The sequence below is a fragment of the Orbicella faveolata genome, unplaced genomic scaffold (assembly GCF_042242905.1).
Source record: "Orbicella faveolata isolate gen_17 unplaced genomic scaffold, um_ofav_v1 contig_12, whole genome shotgun sequence".
NCBI classification, from domain to species: domain Eukaryota; kingdom Metazoa; phylum Cnidaria; class Anthozoa; order Scleractinia; family Merulinidae; genus Orbicella; species Orbicella faveolata.
In genome coordinates this window covers 14892659-14907727 of record NW_028301539.1, presented here as the reverse complement: position 1 = coordinate 14907727, position 15069 = coordinate 14892659, and the positions used below count along the sequence as shown (strand labels likewise).

Sequence of the window (15069 nt, the reverse complement as noted above, 5' to 3'; positions counted from 1 at the left end):
AACAACAATGTTTACCAGAATGGCTTGCCAATCTTGGTGGCGCCAAATTTTCAAAACCGATAGAAGGAATGCCAAAAAGAAGAACTGAATGTTTCCCTGATGCGTCTTTACACATCTGCGAGGAAGAAAGATAGCACGTACCACAAAAGTTCATCGATGAAATCCATAGTTTATAGAGGGGACTGGTATGAAGCCCGGCAAACATCAAAGGAGGAAACAAAGATGCCAAGATTTATGCTGGAAGGTCCACAACCATGTACAATCTTTTGTTTTCTGTTCATACACTATGCATGAGTTACGTAATTAACACGTTTCTATTGGTTAGTTCCTCAGTACGGAGTAAACAACTATAATTGTGTTTTGTGCAGGGTCAAAGCCAAAAAAGAGAACAAAAACATACAACAAAGAGCTTTGACGAGTTTCATAACCATTCCCCTCTATTAACTATGATGAAATCCATCAGAGCTGTCATTGATCATTTCCTTTGTATGCCGCTGCACAACAAATCGTTTCCCATTACTTCTGACCCTGCTTTTACTGAGGCAAATAAAGTATTAGAGCATTTGTAAAAGACCTCCAGAAGACCGCCAAAATTTGCACTTTAGTCCATAAGAAACCAATTTCCAATGAACAGATGAAGAAACAGTTTGACAGCGATCCTGCACAGCTACATGTAAAGAGGACGACCAAGTTTTGTTTCAGTGTCTTTCTAGGCTGACAAGGAAATGAGAATCAATGCCAGCTAATGGCAACAATGCTGTCCTTGAGCTGAACCAAAGTCAGCCCAGTTCTTTTATACCAGCTGTGAAAAACCACCACTGTGGCCTCAGAGATTCTGAGGATGAATTCAACGCTAAGATAGTTTCTGTCCCTGACTTTGAAACTGGATAGTAATCAACTACACAGATCCAGCTCGAAATGCCATGGCAGATGCAGCAAGGGAATGCTGGAAGAGTTCTTGTCGAGGATAATTTCAGCACATCATCTGTGTCACAAAGCAATCAAAGTTTTCCGCATATTCTTACAACTACAATGTGCAAGTGCACAATTATTACACTTCTTGATGACTCAAACTTCAACGCTTTTCACACTTGACGAGGGTTGTATCTCCTTCATTTGATAGACATTCCTTGAATTCTACTTGATTGTAATTTTTGTTCAGCAGACTCACTTGCTTTGCTCTCAAATTTTTCACTCGACTAAGTCTACAAATGATGCGCATGTCATGTGATTTCCAACTTGCTGTTTTCATCACATCACCTTCAGTCATTTTGTAAAATTAAAACAGAATCCAATAAAATTATGCTGACATAATTTTGAAGTATACAAGTGTACAGAATTTTAGTTAATAATAGAATTTAATTAAACAGTTATTCCATTCATTCTTGGATATGAGATTCATTACAACCAGATCAGCTCTAGGGGCCTTGTTGGCTAATTACCATCTCAAATTTGACGTAAACTCATGGAATAATAATATAGTTAACTGTTCTTAGAATAATGGGACCTGGATGTGATATTTTGTACTCAATCATTATGGTACATTTCATGCATTTTTTGCTTTGGACAAAAAGTAAAATAGCCAAATTAATAAACTACATCAAAAAGATCAATCCCACCTTTCTGATTCAATAACGCTTTGAGATCTTCAATATTATTCTGTAAAAGAAATAAGAACAACCTAATGTTAGGTATATTGTCACTATCAATGACTAAGACTATTGCTCACTTTTAGAACGGTCCTATTGTTCACGTTGAATAAAACATAGGCACGCAAGACGTGCAAGAGTTATTTTTTTCTGTGAAGTTTTGTAGATAGAAGCATTCATGGTACAGTAATGATTTGGTTAATTTGACAAGTTTTTTTGGTTGCGATGTTACATCGGTCATGGTAAGATAACTAAATAGTAAGCCATAAAATGTTTGACTGAACAAACTACAGTAATCTGACATGTCTCCAGATCAATGTAGTTATCATCTTATTTTCTAACGGGCAATTTGATTCGCTCTTTGATACAACCCGCACTGTGATTGCTGTGACACCCGCACATGCATAACTCCCTCGCTCACCGATCACATAACCCTTCCAACCCCCAAGAGAAATTTTTGCTCAAAAATACTCAAGTTAATTTAGAGACTTTTTCGCATTTTACACAAGTCGTAAGTTTACCTTTTTACACAACACAACACAATTTCACCGAAAAAAGAAAGAAAGAGAAAAAAAAATCTCTGACACGTTGAAAGTCTGATTTAATTAAATGCACTTTAACTTGGTGCCACGCAGTCTTCAAAGAACATTTGAACAGTTTTCATACTTTTTCCCTTAAAAAATATCGGGCTGAAATGAATGTCATCAAATAAAACTATTAAACCGCTACTGCAGAGACGTAAAAACCGTCCAGAAACAAAACCTTCTTTTTTGTTTAATATCCTGGAAACAGTAGCCGATAACTTGTCAGCTCTAATTGAATTTACTCCCATATAAAAAACAAAAGTGTTAAGTTACCATTTGTTACTAAAGATAGCAAACATCTCGTGGGAAAGAGTGATGACGATTCGTCCGCTCTAATTGAATTTACTCCCTTGTGAAAAACAAGAGTGTCACATTACACTTTGCAACTAAAAACCAAAAATGTCTCGTTATATTTGCATGCAACAAGAACAAAACAATTGTTACCCGCACTTACTATTGTAAACGTTAGAACTGTTTCAAATCTAAAGTCTCGTCCCCTCTAAAGCAAGTCCTAAGAACTAGACGCGACGATTCGTGACCTCTAATTGAATTTACTCCTTGTGAAAAACAAAAGTATCAAGTTACCTTTGTAACTAAAAATAAAAATATCTCGTTGCATTTGCATACTACTAACTCACGAACTGTTTCAAACCTCAAGGCTCATCTCGTTCATTTAACTAAAATCCTCAGCCTAACCCACAGAAAATGTCGAAGTAAACCCAATATATGAATACTTCCTCCTCTTTTATAGAAGAATAAATATGGCCGTTCTGAACTCTATCGGGATCAAATCTTCTCACATACCATTTACCTTTACAACAAGAAATTTGATTGGCTGTTTATAGTAGATCCAATCTGATTGGTGTGACATACATACATCTCTCACTCACTCACTTACTCACTCACTCACTCACTCACACACTCACCCATTGACCCGTCCATAACATACCCGACGCGCCGACTAAGAGGTATTTTTTTTACAAAAAAAATAACTCAATAATTGCTAATTTTGAAGGTTATGTAAAAAAGTTTGATGTCTATGGGTTTATAGTGGCAGTTGGTGAGTGTACGAAAAGCAGTTCGCAATGTAACTGAAAATTGTGACGTTGAAGTAAACAAAAGGCATTTCCTGTTTAACACTCAAAATGTGTCCCAGTGTTATTTTTTTTTTTTTTTTTTGTAGTAACAGCTTGTGAGAATCATCTCTGATTTTTTTCTGCCTTCTTAACCTTTAGGATCAAATGTAATGGTACGTGTGAGAAAAAAGAATGACTTCTTTATTCTTAATTTGCCTCAAAATTTTTGAAGGAGGCCTAGTAAGAAAGCTTAACCTTTTTACCTTGAGACTTTCCACATCATCCTCTGTTTGTGTACTGTTCAGGTCTGCTCCATCAAAGAATAGCACAACTGCTTTTGAGGTGATTTCACGGCATGTTGGGCAAGTATGTCTTTGGTTGAGCCACTTATTCAAGCTATAAATAACAGGGTGAAATACCTAAGTCATGACCATGCCTTACCAAGACAATACTGAGATCCACCATCAGTTTGAAATACATGTGGAACAGAACTGCTAGAGGGCAAAATATGAATGTTACTAACAATAATTAACAATTCATTATTCTATGAAAACTTGTTATAAATAGAGAGGAAGGGAAGTTAAGCAAACCAGACCATACAAGTGTACTTAATCCAACTTCCATACGACTCCCTGACCACAATAAAATCACAGGGAAAATCACACAAAAGGCAAGGCACAGCACAATGAAGTCTTTAAGAAAGTCTGGTTAAGAAGTCTGAGCCAGTTGGTCCACTGGCAGTGGTTTGCCAGAATTCACCTAATGACATCACTTTATTAATGTATTATGCATCCCAAGACAAGTTCTGTTTCAATTCCCTTGCTAGTATTCACATTTTGATGTACACATGTAATTACTAAGAAAACCCAAATGCTTGAATGGGACCAAAGATGATTAATGTAAATTCACACTAAGAAGAGGAAAGTATTTGGAAAATTAAGGAACTTGAAATCAAGCAAAAATTTTGTTTTAACAGTACTGTTGTGCAGGTAGTCAACAGGTAGTACTGTTGTGGTCTGTGCAGCCATATTTACTGCAGAAAAATACATGTACAGTAGCTCATTTTCATTGCATTTGTCTCAGTCACAGGCCATGTTAAATTTGGGTCAAATTTGGGTCAAATTTGGGTCAAACTTTTCAAAATCAGAAGCAAAAATTTGAAAGCCAGCTTACCGTCATCAACATGTGCATCTGTTCTATGATAAAGCACGCTGTTTCAGCCAATCAGAGGACATGTTCTCTGGAAACTTATTATAAATCAACACACGACTTATTTAAGTGGGAATCAGCAAAAACAAGCACTGAATAATTTAGCTGTCAGTGCACAATCTGCAGTTTTATTGCTGCACTGAAATATTTCAATGATATGTATGTTGTTAATTTTATAATTCCAGTTTCACTTTCGGCAAGCTACAAAGTAAGAGAATGATACCTTATGCTCCTAGTTTTTAAAGCTACATTCCTGTGAAATTAGTCCCCATAGTGTAAACACTATGAGGGACTAGTCCCTGCATCCAGTCCCCTTGTGTTAACTCTTCAAGGGGCTAGTTGTTAAGACTAGACCTGCAGATCTGTCCACCTGTGTGTTGACCTTAATACCATCTATCACAGACACACTGTGTAGACGACCTTAGACACTAGAGCTACTTCTAACATGATGCATATGTTAACTGCCAATGTCTATGGCCTCCCTGTTACTCCAGCCCCTTAAATGGCCTGTCAGGCTGATAGTGTCAGGGGATGTAACTGGCAAAGTCCATTGCTCCCTTACCAGTGAACTAGATGCCCTCATTATGCACCAGCTGGTAACCCTTGTATGATCTGCAATTACATGTACACGTATTGGCGTCCATCCTGTGAAATGTTAGCAGTGAATGGTGCATCTGAGTTCTACCATCAACTTCACCATTGAAGCATACCCTTCAGCCAAGTACAGCTAACACAGTTTTTCCTGCTCTGCAACCTACACCACACAATTATTCTACCAGGAGAATAATTATGTTCAGTTTAATACCCTCTGTGAATCTGATCCTGACACACTGCAGGTCCTTGAGGCCTCTAACACCTTGGTTAACAAGAAGTTGCATTGACTCAGCCTCAACCAATCCTCTCTGTGGATTATGCCGTACACATCAGCATCATGACTGACTCCCCAATTCCGCTGTAGAGTAGGAAGCAGTTGTGCCAAGCTCAGCAGGTGACACCTGTTTACCACACTGATCCCAACCCACCATCTACCACCGCTTCTACTGCTTCTTCCCAAGTCAACCACAAGCCTTTTCAAGCCAGAGTACTCCTTGATCCTGATGGGTGCCCAGATGAGGACACTGGTGACAAATTCATAGCTGCAACCTGGAATTTAATGAATGTCTTAACTCCCCCATATCCAGATGCAAGGGTGCAAGTGACCAAACTGAATCTTCAAATTCAACATCTGCCCACACTTCCTCCTCAGTGTAATGGCAGGCTCCCCCAGTGCAATAGGAACACCATTAAGGATTTACAAAACAAGTTTGAGAAGCTACAAGGTGCTGGTGTATTTGGTAAACCTGAGCAGGTCAACATCCTTCCTGGGTACCTGAACACAAGGTATGAAACGAAGCATCTCTTCAGCAGATGATCTTTGTTCTAGTAAATGTCAACAAAACACTTCCCCTGCCACACTTGTCAGTTGTTGAAGAATCTTCAAACACTTCCAGCCACAGTCAACCAGAGGTCCCTCCATTCATTCCTGCCTCTTTTGGTCCTGATCATCACTACTAGCTGATACTTGTTCTAAAAGAAACTGTGTCACCTTATACACTGGCCTCCCTCATTGAAAGTGGAAACCATGTGAAACTGAGGTAAAGTGAGTACTCTATCTGACCTATAAATGATTTTCGCATGATGGTGGAATTCATGACAACCCTTATTATTAATACAGTCAAACCTCTGTTAAGTGGCCACTCTCAGGGAAGAGACAACTAGCCCCTTAATAGAGGAGGCCATTTAATAGAGGTTCACCCGAAAACAATGTTGGGCGTGGTCCAGTTTTCAGTTTATTAAATATAAGCACAAAAAAATGGAGAAAAAGTAGAACAATGATGGTTATAAGACGGTCTATGACGTCACCAAAAGCCAAAGAAACAATTAGGTTTCCACGTTGTCATTACAGTTCAACCCCTATTAAACGGCCACCCTTGGGGAAATAGATAGTGGCCGCCAAAAAGGGGTTGGCCATTTAATAGAGGTAAAAACAATAGAAAAGCCCTCATTGGGACTTTGATTACTGGCTGCCTAATAGGGGTGGCCGTTTAATAGGGGTTCAACTGTATTTTACGTTCATCTGACTAAAAATGTCCAAATTCAAATCTTCCTGACCATTTAATAGAGGTATAAAACAAAACAAAATCACCCTTGGGATGGCAAGAAGCTTGCTGCGGCCGCTTAATAGAAGTGGCTGTTGAATAGAGGTTTTTATTACAGTGTATAGCTGACAATTGTTCCAGGTTTTTGGCCACTGACCACCAAATAAAGGTTGGCCACTTAATAGAGGTTCAAATGTAATATGTTCCTAGTCACACAGCATCAACATGGCAATATTATCTTACAAGGAATAACTTTAGCAGCTTACCATTTCAAGTGATAAACATGTCCACCTGTACATAACACAAAGTTGAAAATTAATATCACATTAGGGGCAATTTTACAATTCCTACATGTAGCAACTCTGAAATCCTGTTGAAGCCCTACAATCTTTATTGAGGCATAACTCACAAAAACACTACTAAAATTGCGATTACAACTGCAATGGTCACATCTTCATTTCAGTAGTCCCAGCACAGTCAGTCAAACCCAATCAAACTGAATTTCAATTGAACTCAATCGATGGATTGAGTTTGAGTTTTGCAATTGAACTAAATCAAACTCACACACAAAAAAGTGGGCAATTGAACTCAATTGCATGTTTTATAAAAACTGATATTCCAGGTGTTAAAAAATAACTGCAGACATCCTGTAGAAATGGCTTCAGATGCACTGTGGGTTGTTAGCTTTAAATGCGTAGTTAAAGGTTACTAAGATTGCTGCTTTGACATGAAGGAGGATGAAGATTTTAAAACTTTAAAGAAAATAAGCAAGAAAGACTGCGCATTTTCAGTTGTATGTGAGCATGAACAACTGAGTCACCTTCAACATAAACTGGTTACGCCCCTGTGGCCTGTAAATGCTTCAATCACTTGGTAAGTGAAGACGCTTGTAGTGGAATTCAAGAAGAGATGCCAGCGGAATATACCAGGAGTACATAAATTTGCCTCAAGAAATCATTGTGCAACCCATGAGGAAAACAGGGGAAAGCAACAGTAGTGCATTATTTTTGCCATTACCTGTGTTGCAGTTAGAAATTCGATTAAGTCTATACATTTCATAAAAGTGATACTTCAATTGTCATTTTTCAATTGCAAGTTAACTTACCATGACAATGGTACCATATTTGTGGATACAGTAATATGCGGGGATGGTGATTGCTTTGTTCGCATTTGTTCTTTTCACTGCTATGAACAGTCTATATTCGTTATTGAATATTCAACAATAAAAGGAAAAGAAAAACTTGTTTACAATGGGCTTGCTTTGTATGCAGGATTACCAGAGCTTACACACAGTAACCAAGCAGGCTGTCAGACCACATAACACGACCTTCAACACAATCAAACACAATCATAATTTTTTATCCAAAAGATTGAGTAGATTGTGTTCAGTTGCCGAACTCAATTGAACGCAATCTAATGGATTGAGTTTGATAAGGTTAGATTTGTTTGATTGGTTCGGAAATCAAACTCACACAAACTTCAGTTTTTTAGGTGGTTTGATTACTAATTCAAACCACGCATTGAGTTTGATTGAGTTCGATTGAGTTCGATGGACCATGTTGGGAGTAGTCTCTAATAAGCTTACATGTAGTCATATTGTAACCATATGCATGCTTATTTATATATATTGTGTTACTGTTAACATTTTTGAGAGCTAACCAATGACAACTGGGGCACAAAGACACCCATCATCACCATATAACACTTGACTGTTTACATGAATTCACATCCATTGTGGACCACAGACTGCAACATCATGAAAGTGTATGAGAAATGGTTGTGAAATACAACAAAGTCCTTTCATGTTTTTTTTCTCTTTTTTGGCCTCTACAATACACAATAAGCATAGGTGTTTACTCCCTTGCGAAAAAATGACCTATAGTCATAGAAACGTTTTTGTTTGGTAATTCAAGCATAGTGTATGAGCGTAAAAAGACTATGCACATGTTTGTTTGTTCCTTTGAAGTTTTCAGAACTTTACCGGGCTTCAATGCCATTCCCTTCTAGATTGTGAAGAAAGTAACGTATTCAGGGTATTGAAAAATTCAGCCCTTGCATTAAGTCTTATCAGAAACATATCACCTCGAATTCAAGGTGATATGCTTCTGGTCTTATATAAAAAGCTATAAGCTTATGTCGTGTAGCATGCAATTGAATGAAAAAGGAATGTAATTGAGGTATAGCTTACAGGGACAGCATGCTGCGCCGTCTCGGATAACTTCCGTGCAAATGTTACACCGCGCTCGTAGCATATCCCACGTAAAGTTACGTTCACTCCACGTAATGAATTTGGAACCAATCCTTCCTTGCTGATTGCATTCGGGAATGTCGTGGTACAAAGCTCAAAGGTACTCAAAACAAAACTCCCGCCACGCTTGAATCGTGGTGGGTATGTGGTGTAACTGTCACATGGTGCTGTCACTCTCTCGACAACATGCACAGGCAGTCCAAGACGTCCAAGTTGTCCTCTACTTGCCTTCCTCGGTTCCAAAGGATCCTTTTGTTTAGCCTGAAGGCGATTCGGCGTCTAACTGCTGCCGGCTTTTTAACCCCCCTTGTACTTTTGATCTAGTTTTAAATTTAGAGTACACGGTCAATTTTCATAAAAGTACAAAACAATAATCATATATGCAGTAGAGTTCTCGATTTTCTTTCTGCAGACCAAAAGAATCGCGGCCTCTAAGGACAAGTTCCCCCAAACCGTCACGCTTCATTGGATCGACGTCAGTGAGCTGTGGTTGCATGGAGACCGATGGAGACCAAATTAGAAGAAGAAAGCAGTTTCAAGATGGAGAATGGAATATGGCATAAGTTATGGAATTTTCGACCGATTTTCTACGCAGTGTTAACTCGGGTTATGTTCTTTATCCACGGATTTATGTCTGTGTGGCTCCTTGCACACTGCCTCGATAACACCATATACTGGGTAACCATTCTTGGTATCGTGTTGTTGTTCTTCGAGATGGTGTACACTTTGCTTGCTCGCAAAGGACAAGAATACAAATAGTAAGAATGCATAGCAACACGCGTTATTTAATCTTTACTTTATTCTGCACGACATCGTTTAGTAACGTTAAGGATTAAGAAACTAAGCTCCTTCCTACAGTACGTTATGACAAGGTTTGGTTTAATATAAATTTCGGGTCTAACTAGTTTGATTTCACTTCCGTCGTCCTTTCTTCCAGTTTTTTCTTCTTTTTTTTTGGTTATCCTTAGACGTAGAAAAATTCAAGTCAAGTTAGTCTGAAATTATTTTAACCAGAGATTCAGTTTAATGTTAAAGGAATATAATTGTGTCAAGCTTATTTACAAGATGGGAGGTCAGTATTTGAGGTAAAAACTCTTCCCAAGGTCTTGAGTACAGCAATCAACCTCTGGCTCCTGGCCATACTGAAGACCTCAAGCACAGTTTTTAGCTACACTGTATATAGACTGACCTAGACTAGTAAATAACTTGTTTTTGGAAATCCTATTTTCAAATGTTTGGAAAAAAGAGATAGGGGAGAAGGATAAGAAGTCACTTAAAATGTGCTTTCAAAATTCCTAAGAGCTAAGATAATAACGTGAGGGTGTTTATCAGCACTTTTCCTTTATTTTGATGTGTGAGAACAGATGTGAACAGAAAAACAAGCCGTGCAAACTGAAGTTTACTGCCACTCCCTGAGCACAGTCTGCTTATAGAGAGTTCACTGTACATATATCAACTTATTCATTTTTTTAGCAAATTATCTCACACTGTGTCTGAGTGCTATTCACCAGACACAAGAATTGCAATACATGACTTAATCAATCAGGAAAAACCTACATGTGCTTGTGAAATCATAGTATTTCAAATTACATGTGTATGTATATGAACTCACACAACAAATATGTGTCCTCTACTCTAACTGGAAGTCAGAGTGATTTCATTTAACCTAGATATGAAAACATCTAATGATATCTCATGGCACACAAGTAGTAATGTAAATAAAGTGCCCATGTCTCTCTAGCTGGAGCCTTGCAGAAAATCATTAATTGTTCTTTATTTTAGCTTTTGGCCAAGTTGCTTTTTCTACATGTCTACCATGATTCCAATCATATGGATTGTGGAGTTAGACCTTCTAGAAGGACGTATTACTAATGGAAATGAGACTACAGTTACACCAATTCCAAGTAATTCAGGGGTAAGTTACAACTGTGACTGTTTTTACTCCATAATGCACTTTTTTGATGGTTTAGGGTTTGTTGTTTAACTGCTGACCTGCTATGGTGTAAAATACCTCAATTAAGTGACTGTTAAAACTTCTGGTTAATTTGCTGATCAGGGAAAATGTTAATGGCAGCTTGTTCTAATTGTGTGTGAAAATTCCTGGTTCATTTTTGAGGAAAAAAGTGTTAATCTCAATCATTTGGCCATGCGTCATGCAATGGTGACATACTGTAGATGCTGCTAAAGAGACTAGGAAAGGGTCACAAAAAGGTTGGCTTGTATCTGCCAAAATTGTCTACAGCATTGTTTCAATGTGTGGAAATGGAAATCCTGATCAAAGAATCCACAGATTAGAAGTAACAGAATTATTAACCTTTTCAAATTGAGGGAAATAAATAAATGCATTTTCATGTGCAAAGTATTAGAGGTTTGTTCTCCGGTTCCATCACATTTAAAGGTGCAGTTTTTTCCTTTGCCTCGGGAAGTTCTATCAGATAAAAGAGTTTGACATAAAGATTTTATTTTGCAGTGCTTTGGGGACATGAATTCATTAACACTGGCCAGGCAGATATGTGAATTGGGTCTGATTATTGGTATAATCATAGGAAGGTGGCTTCTACCAAGAGGTGAGATCACCCGTGACCAGCTCTCTGCCCTGTTACTGGGTTATGTGGGAACTGCAGCAGATATCCTTGAACTATTTGAAGTTCTTCAAGACGAAGTTGTGCAGCAAGAGAAACAGGTGACACTTGCTGTTCTTGGTGTGTACACCTGGAGCTTACTACAGTTCTGTCTTGTCACAACAGCAACAACTGGAAAGAATAATCAGATTCGCATCACAAACAACAAGGTGGGTGAAGTTCAGGTACTTTTGACTATGTTGTATTCTGCACCCTAGAGAAAATAAGTGGAAAAAGGCAAAAGTTTGGAGTCACATTTTCACAGAAAAGACATGTTTCTAACAACAACAGGATAGCTGGTACTGACTGCCTAAAAAACTCCCAACAAAACTGTTGACTGAGGAGGATTTTTCACAATCATGCCAAATGTCATGACATCAAAGCTGATTAGTGAACTGGCCCTTCTCTTATCAATGTTGTTTCCATTTGTTTAGAATAGCATACCAGTTGCTAGTGCAAAATAATTTTCTTTTAGTATATATGTTTTATCCAAAGATTACCTTAAGTGTGATACCAGGGATACTTTCTTTTAGGTAAGTCCTGATGACGTGATCAACCGCAAAATAAGTCTCCACAAGTACGGGAAGCAAGAAGATCTTAAAGAGAGATATATTCAGAGATTACAGATGAAACGTCGGCAAACAGAGATGAATGTTCTTCGTGGGAAAGGGTACAAGGGTGAGAAAAAGGAGAAGAAAATCAACCCAATTACTACTGCACGAGGAGAAGTGAAAGAGATCTCTCGAAGGGAAATGTTGCTCCATGGTGATATATTTGGCATTTTAACTGGTATCTTCATGCAAGATGGCCCATTTTTGATCCTCCGATTACTTCTCATAATCAATTACAAAGTATACAGTGAGATGCACATCTTCTTTACCTGTAAGAACGCCATTGCTTTGAGCCTCCTTGTATATAGATTGTGTATTCTAACATGCAGTGGTGAAGATGAGGAAGATATCGAACATCAGGAACAGGAATCCAGGCTGCAAAATGTCCAGCAAGCTGTGTTAAGTGAAAACTTTCAAAAGGCAGGTGCTATCCAGTTAGCAGGCTAACAATAGCCAATAACCATTGAGCACACAAACTTCACTATTTATGTGGCTTGTGCTGACTTTTCCAACACTTCAACTTCAAGTGCTTTTTAACTGCAAATGCAAAACCACCTGTTTGAAAAGTTTTGTAATCTTCTTGTTAAATTATTACACTGTGCATATGAGTTCCATTTTCAACTTGTTGGTGGTTTTGATATTTTGCCTTCCTTACACTCCTTTTCATAACAGGCTGCAAATGTCCATATTAATATTTAATACAGCTTCTAACATTAATCTACATTTCATTATTACATCCTAGTTTCCAATTCATAAATTCCTTTCAATTGTACATGGTTTTATAGTTTGCGTCTGAAATTTCTTTCTTACAGTGTATATACATGTATGTGTAGAGTGTTTAATTTTTTTGTATTTACCTTTTCATTCGTTCCTTTCTCAGTCACTTTATTACAGTGTATGTTTTTTGTTGCTCCATTTGTTTCTTTTTATTTTTCATTCCATTTTCCTCTGTTTTCCATCATTGTACTTCCTAAATTTGTTCTAGTTTCAATTTCCCCTTTATCACATGCCCAGTAACCTCCTCTTTCCTATTCCTACCATTATCCACCAGCATTGAGAATTCCCTTCAGTTACATTATCCTGGGGCATGTGTATGCATGGGACATGGCAGTGTTTGTAAATAATGTTTCTCCTTAAACCCCCGTTCACAGTTCAAAAATGGCTGAGGTAGGCATAAAATGATGTCAATGCATCCACATCAGTTTACTTTGCCATAACAACCACATTTTGAAAAACAAGTTAAGCTGAATTTCGTTTCATTTCAAATTCTTTATTTGTTAACAGTTTTTCTTAACATCTTGTGTACCATGGTAGAATTAGGACCTTTCACTCAATGTATTTTTATTTGCATAATTATGTAACTGAAGAAGGTCTAAGACCGAAACGTTTTTGGTAAGTTATTGGCTTTTTTTTTTTTGTACAGTTCTTAGCATTTATGACCTTTTTATATTGGAGATGGCTTTGTCAATTACAATCACCTTCATCTGTTCAGCATTTGACAACTTTTCCTGCTCCAGAGAAGGGCATTTGTTACAACAAGTCATCCTTTTGGGTGGGGCATTCTCAAAGTGCAAACAAATTGTGGGAGAAAGAAGCCTTGACAACTTTGCAGGGCAAGAAGTACAGTTTGTAAGTGTTATGCTGCTAGTTTTATTCAATTAGGGTGTTTAGATTTTCATCTGACCGTAGGAAGGCACTTACTGTTCACAAATTTGACTTATAGCTTTTCACTGGCAGTCAAACATGGAAATATGAACATAAAGTCCCTGATGAAATGGAAATTGCCAGTTGCATCATTTGTTAAGTTGTTACTTTCCAGAAGTGCATAGCTTCTAAACACCATGATGTGTACCACCGTTCCATGGCTCAAAACAGTTTACAGCACTTTCCAAGACTTAAATTCTAATGAGTCATTGAGGGTCACAAAATACAACAGCAAGGAATGAATCGCCACTCTTAGTTGGCCATCATTAGAATCACCCTGGAAGAATCAAATTTGCTTTCAGATATTCAAGTGTCTCAATGGCTTTGTGCCTGCCTACCTGCTGCATGACTTTCACTACTCAAATGATTTTCATGCCTGCAACACACTGAGCAAGGATCTTCTCCATCTGTCTCTTGCAAAGACCTCTAAATACCAATGTTCTTTTTGCTATGGGGTTATAGCATGGAACAAATTATCAATTACCACAGGTCGATCATGTGATAACTTTTATAGTTGATTAATATTTTTATCAATTAGGTTTTTAATATGTACTTAATTAGCCATTTATTCAGTTATGTATATGAACTATTTATAAGTTAAGTATTTAGTTTACAGGCCTCCATTTAAACAGGCCCTATCTGAATCAGACCTGCCTGTATAAATATTGCATATCAATATTTAGATAAATTTAAATAAATGAATCATTGGTGAATACATTATTATCATTTTTGTGACACATTAGGTACCATAGCAACAATATTGTGTTACAAATATTATGAGGTGTTTACCAATGACTGGGTAGTTTTTTTTTACCATGATGTAACATCAAGTTACAAAAGAGATTTGACCAAATAAGGTGGCTCCACTGTGAGGCATTTGGAGTATTTTGTCAAAAAATTGACAAATGCCCAGGAGGGATGAACGGGCTTGGAACTGACTGAGCCATTGATATAATATACAAGCAATGGACATATTTACACATTTTGTATCTAAAGAATTAAGATATTTACATATACAGCTGTACATAGAATTTTATCTTTTACATTAAAATAACATAATTGTAAATGTTGTACGGTCATTGTGTGGTCACAACCTCTACTTTGAGACACCGTTGTTAAGGGCCCATTAACCAATTCATGCACGTTGCTAAGGAGGTGAAATTTCCCTTCCGGTTACTTACGTCAGCCTGCGCGCAGAAAATAAAAACAACTCAATAACTTGGAAATTT

General features: G+C 37.6%; 2 protein-coding genes across 3 annotated transcripts in view; one reads left to right on the top strand and one right to left on the bottom strand.

Moving 5' to 3' along the window:
• The window catches only part of LOC110044304 (E3 ubiquitin-protein ligase TRAIP-like), a 31274-nt gene extending 22080 nt beyond the window's left edge, over positions 1–9194 (bottom strand). The window contains exons 1-4 of one of the 2 annotated variants that reach the window (XM_020749844.2): positions 8845–9194; positions 6923–6947; positions 3573–3705; positions 1620–1659 (exon numbers count right to left, since the gene is read on the bottom strand). In XM_020749844.2, coding sequence (XP_020605503.2) covers positions 1620–1659; positions 3573–3705; positions 6923–6947; positions 8845–8908 — 262 coding nt within the window. In that variant the 5' untranslated portion in view covers positions 8909–9194. The remainder of the gene's footprint in view (positions 1–1619; positions 1660–3572; positions 3706–6922; positions 6948–8844) is intronic. The other variant, XM_089282499.1, reaches the window with a different exon arrangement.
• Positions 9195–9338: 144 nt separating this feature from the next.
• On the top strand, positions 9339–14906 carry LOC110044305 (transmembrane protein 26-like). The gene is made up of 4 exons (XM_020749845.2): positions 9339–9662; positions 10687–10819; positions 11375–11695; positions 12059–14906. Exons 1-4 carry the CDS (start codon positions 9409–9411, stop codon positions 12581–12583), a joined length of 1233 nt encoding a protein of 410 aa, XP_020605504.2. The 5' UTR covers positions 9339–9408; the 3' UTR covers positions 12584–14906.
• Positions 14907–15069: the final 163 nt, after the last annotated feature.

What these genes read in the sequence shown, in the direction of transcription:
- LOC110044305 (XM_020749845.2), top strand. Translation starts at nt 9,409, where the DNA reads ATGGAGACCAAATTAGAAGAAGAAAGCAGTTTCAAGATGGAGAATGGA. An exon ending in AAAGGACAAGAATACAAATA is followed by an intron (nt 9,663 to 10,686) that starts GTAAGAATGCAT and finishes TCTTTATTTTAG; the next exon opens with CTTTTGGCCAAGTTGCTTTT. An exon ending in CAATTCCAAGTAATTCAGGG is followed by an intron (nt 10,820 to 11,374) that starts GTAAGTTACAAC and finishes TTTATTTTGCAG; the next exon opens with TGCTTTGGGGACATGAATTC.